At 42.2% G+C, this 4,076-nt stretch overlaps 1 protein-coding gene across 1 annotated transcript; it reads right to left on the bottom strand.

Annotated features, from left to right (window-relative positions):
* Positions 1-2,422: 2,422 nt before the first annotated feature.
* On the bottom strand, positions 2,423-3,382 carry LOC129495060 (olfactory receptor 2S2-like). Its single transcript, XM_055302380.1, has one exon. The coding sequence runs from the start codon at positions 3,380-3,382 to the stop codon at positions 2,423-2,425; it is 960 nt and encodes a 319-aa protein (XP_055158355.1).
* Between the last annotated feature and the right edge of the window lie 694 nt (positions 3,383-4,076).

The following is a 4,076-nucleotide window of genomic DNA, read 5'->3' as shown; positions in this document are numbered from 1 at the left end:
TCTTTCAAAGTTTATGCAGTCTGATTATTGTCATTTGGAAAATGGATTCCTATATCATATGGTACGATAGCAATAATTTTTGAGAAAGACTGATGACCTGAGTCCAAGAACAGTGTTCCTCAGATTCTGTTGTCTTGTTCCTGTTGATGCATCTTGTTCTTTTTGAAAGCATGGGCAAGGGGACAGGTGGCTGAATTTCAAATACAAGGAATGTGAAATGGGAGAGCAAGAGTAGAATTAGCCATTTATGTGATTTTTATCTTAACAATTATATTAGGATCATGTCATCCATAATATAAAATGATACGGCTGCCTTTACTAGGAGGAAAAGCAAGGGTGCAGAGGACAGCATATCAAAAAGTTGAGCTTGTTCAAGAGTGATTCTCTATACCAGTCTAATCTCAGTTATTCTGGGGAAATAGAGTTAGCAGCATCATTATTGTTCCCAAGTGTTTTCAGAATTATCATGAACTCTTGCCATTGTTGATGATGCTCTAGAAACAGTTCTGCACCTGGCAGTTGGATAAAGTTGGGTGATTTTTGGCACAGGAGGAAGGAGTGGGACTGTTTGCACTGGAGGGGATTCAGGGAACTAGAGGAACCAGAAGAACTATCTTCATATATTAGAAGGAAAGAGATTGGGTGCATCTCATGTAAAGACACTAAGCCCACTCTTCACTAAGAGTGAAGGTAGAAGCTAAGAGGGTATAGTTAAGCATACTGAGGAGGAAATTGCTAGGGCTGAATGAAAAAGTTAGAATACAGAAGTATTGAATTCTTTGTCATTGGAGGTTCCAAACAAATGCCTGTTGACTACAATCAGGGACATTGGAAAGGAACTGCATGCCATAGGGTTGAACAAGAAAACCCCCTGAAGCCTCTTCAAGGCATGGCTCCACTAAGCGTCTGAAGTTTGCTTAAATGGCCGCTAGATGTCATTTGTGTATTTGCAATGGCAAGATTATTCTCTACTGGTGCAAAGTGGAAATCAGGAACAGGATGAACAGAAGGATAGGAAATATTATTAACAAAATATGTATCCTTATGCAACTCTGTTTTAGTAAGTATAAGAAAATGTAAATATCACTTGAAGCCAAAACTTCCCAATGCCAACATCTAGTCTCAAAATTGGATCAACTTTCTAAATTCTCTTTTTAAATAAGTCTGCCATATTCAAAGAATTTCCTTGAAGTTGCTGTCAAAATGTTGCTTTTCAACTGCTACCATCTTTGAAATTCTCATTCATCTTGGGTGTGTATCGTCTAGCTAGGGACCATGTCTTGTTCTTATCCACACGGCACACAGGACTGTGCAGCATTCAAGATACAAATACTACTACTATCTTCTAGTTCCATTGTGCTTAACATTTACAAGGCACTTATCTATAATTTCCTATCGAATTCACGTGAAATCTAGGGGTTAGGTGTTAAAGTATGAAGAAATAGACTGGGAAAGTTTAAACAACCCTCCCAAGGTCATAGGTATGAAAATGCTTTCCAACTTTTATCCTGCTGAGCTATGGATGCTCAGAAAATGCTACAGAGTTTACGTGTCTTGGACATTCACAGTGTACTGTAGCATACTAAACACTTTGAGAAGTCCTGGTACAAAGAAACGTGTCAAAGTCCTAAAACAAAGAAAGGTGTCAAATGTTACACCCCTCACCCCCAAAGTCTTCAAACATATTTAGCCACTGTCTGTCTGTCCATCTATCATATCTATACCATCTTTCTTTTTATCAGAATATGGGTGAAAATCTAACTGAATACTAGCATTCTACTGGGAATTGCTGTAAGTGATGAATAGCAAATTCAAACTCTATACTCCTTCTTACATTTGATTAATTAGCAGTGTTTCATGAAGTGAACTACCTTGAGAAAAAATAGCCTCAATGTTCTCATAAATAAAAAGAAATTCAGTAAATCAGAATAGATTGTTCCCACCCAAAAGCTCTGTATGTGGAGAACTTGTCTTTGTCTCTTCTTAGAACTTCAGGCAATTTGAGTATCATAAAAAAGGTCCACAATGAAAATTCTCACTTTCTCCTTGTTGCTCTGACTCACCTGGGGAATCCAAGAGGAATGGCAATGTTTCTGGGAGATCCCTCGATCTCCCAACTGTGTTGCTTAGACACAGTACAGGTCATTCAACTCACTCTAATGGTTCCAGTCTGCTCGGTTTTAATATGTGTTCAGAGTGTCTTTGTATATGTAATTAGAGCTTCAATGTCTGGCATGTGTTGAAACTCTCAGATAAATGACTAAAACTGAGAAGATACATCTGAGAAGTTAATCATTCACTGAAAATGGGCTGAAGGGCAAGCGACCATTCTGGATAACTTGACTTGTCTTTTGAATGGCAGCTATAATGCTCAAAAGTCCTTTCTCCAATAGGGTGAGAACCACAGTGGAGCCCTTCTATATCACCTGGTGAAGCACTTCTGAGACATCAGGTTTCTCACAGCAGACTTCACGTCCTTGTTCCTGAGGCTGTAGATGATGGGGTTGAGCATGGGGGTCACTACTCCGTAGAAGAGGGGAATGAGCTTATCTGAAAGGTCCTCTTTGTTGTCTCCCAAGGTATCCTTAGATTTGGGCTTTCTATACATGAAAAATAAGGTCCCATAGAAGATGACCACCACAGTGAAGTGGGCAGAGCAGGTGGAGAAAGCCTTTCTCCTCCCCTCAGCTGAGGGGATCCTCAGGATGGTAGCAATGATGAACACATAAGAGATAGAGATAAACAGAACTGGGACCCCCAGCAAGATCACATTGGCCACCCTCATGCTGATGACATTGATGGAGATGTCAACACAGGCCAATCTCAGGACAGCCAGGATCTCACAGGCAAGGTGATTGATGACATTGTTTCCACAGAAAGGCAACTGAATTGTCAAGGATGTGTGTACCACAGAAGCAGTACCACCAATAGCCCAGGAGCTGACAGCCATGGGCACATAGGCAGCCTTGCTCATGACCACAGGGTACCTAAGCGGGTTACAGATGGCCACATAGCGATCAAATGCCATCATGCCCAGAAGCACACACTCTGTGGCTCCCATGGTAAAAGAGAGAAACATCTGCACAGCACAGGCTGAGAAGGAGATGGTTTTCCTGGGGGTCAGGAAGCCATCCAGCACTAGAGGGACTGAGGAGGTTGTGTAGCAGATGTCCAGGAAGGAGAGGTTCCCCAGGAAGAAGTACATGGGTGTGTGCAGGCGGGAGTCAAGGATGGTCACCAGGATGAGGACCCCATTGCCCAGCAGGATCACCAGGTACATCAGGAGGATGAGCACAAAAAACATTTTTTCCAACCTTGGGTGGTCTGAGAGACCCAGGAGAATGAACCCCGCCACAGGGGAGGACCAGTTGGCTTTTTCCATGTGTTCCCCCTTCCTTCTTCACCAAAGCACAAAAGCAGCATTTGAGGCTTTCTTGTGAAGCATCTCAGGCATCTGGTAAGCCGTCAAGTCCCAGCTACGTAGTAGGAGAGCGTATGTGTATGAGAGATAAAAGAGATAATAGGTAGGTGTGCTTACCCCTCAGATGAGAGAAGGTCCAGGCTGGAACAGAGTTTAGCAATATTGTACGCAGCTGTTTGCGAGGGAGTTTTTCTCTCATTGCCTGTAAAAGCAACTGAGGCCCAGAGGGGGAAGTGATCTGCCCAAGTTTGAGTAAAGTGGTAATATACAGAGGACCTGAGTTCAGCAGAGCTAATCCCCAGTCAGAAGAGACTTTTCCTCTGCTTTATGGTGAGCATTAGAAAATGCTATAAGTTACTTCTTTTTGATATACATGCATAGAAATTTCATGTAATCTCAGCTTTCTTATATTCTCGGGGAGGAGAATTCCCAAGCTGATCCAATTCTTACAACTACCAAGGTTCAAGCCTTTTTAACATCGATTCCATTTGTAAGGAACTTGTTTAAAAGTGTTCATCTAAATCCAGCCAGGGTAAAGCCTAGGTAAACGTTCAGCCACATGAGGATGACTTCTTGACTCTGCCCACCCTCCGCAACACAGACGTGACCATTGTCAGTACTGAGGTCTGCCTGTTTTAATACACATTAATGGCAA

The sequence above is a fragment of the Nyctereutes procyonoides genome, unplaced genomic scaffold (genome assembly GCF_905146905.1).
Source record: "Nyctereutes procyonoides isolate TBG_1078 unplaced genomic scaffold, NYPRO_anot_genome, whole genome shotgun sequence".
In the NCBI taxonomy this organism is placed as follows: Eukaryota; Metazoa; Chordata; class Mammalia; order Carnivora; family Canidae; genus Nyctereutes; species Nyctereutes procyonoides.
This window is presented reverse-complemented; position numbering and strand designations above follow the sequence as displayed.

Bases quoted from the DNA above. Each gene is read 5' to 3' on its own strand.
- LOC129495060 (XM_055302380.1), bottom strand. From the start codon at position 3,382: ATGGAAAAAGCCAACTGGTCCTCCCCTGTGGCGGGGTTCATTCTCCTG.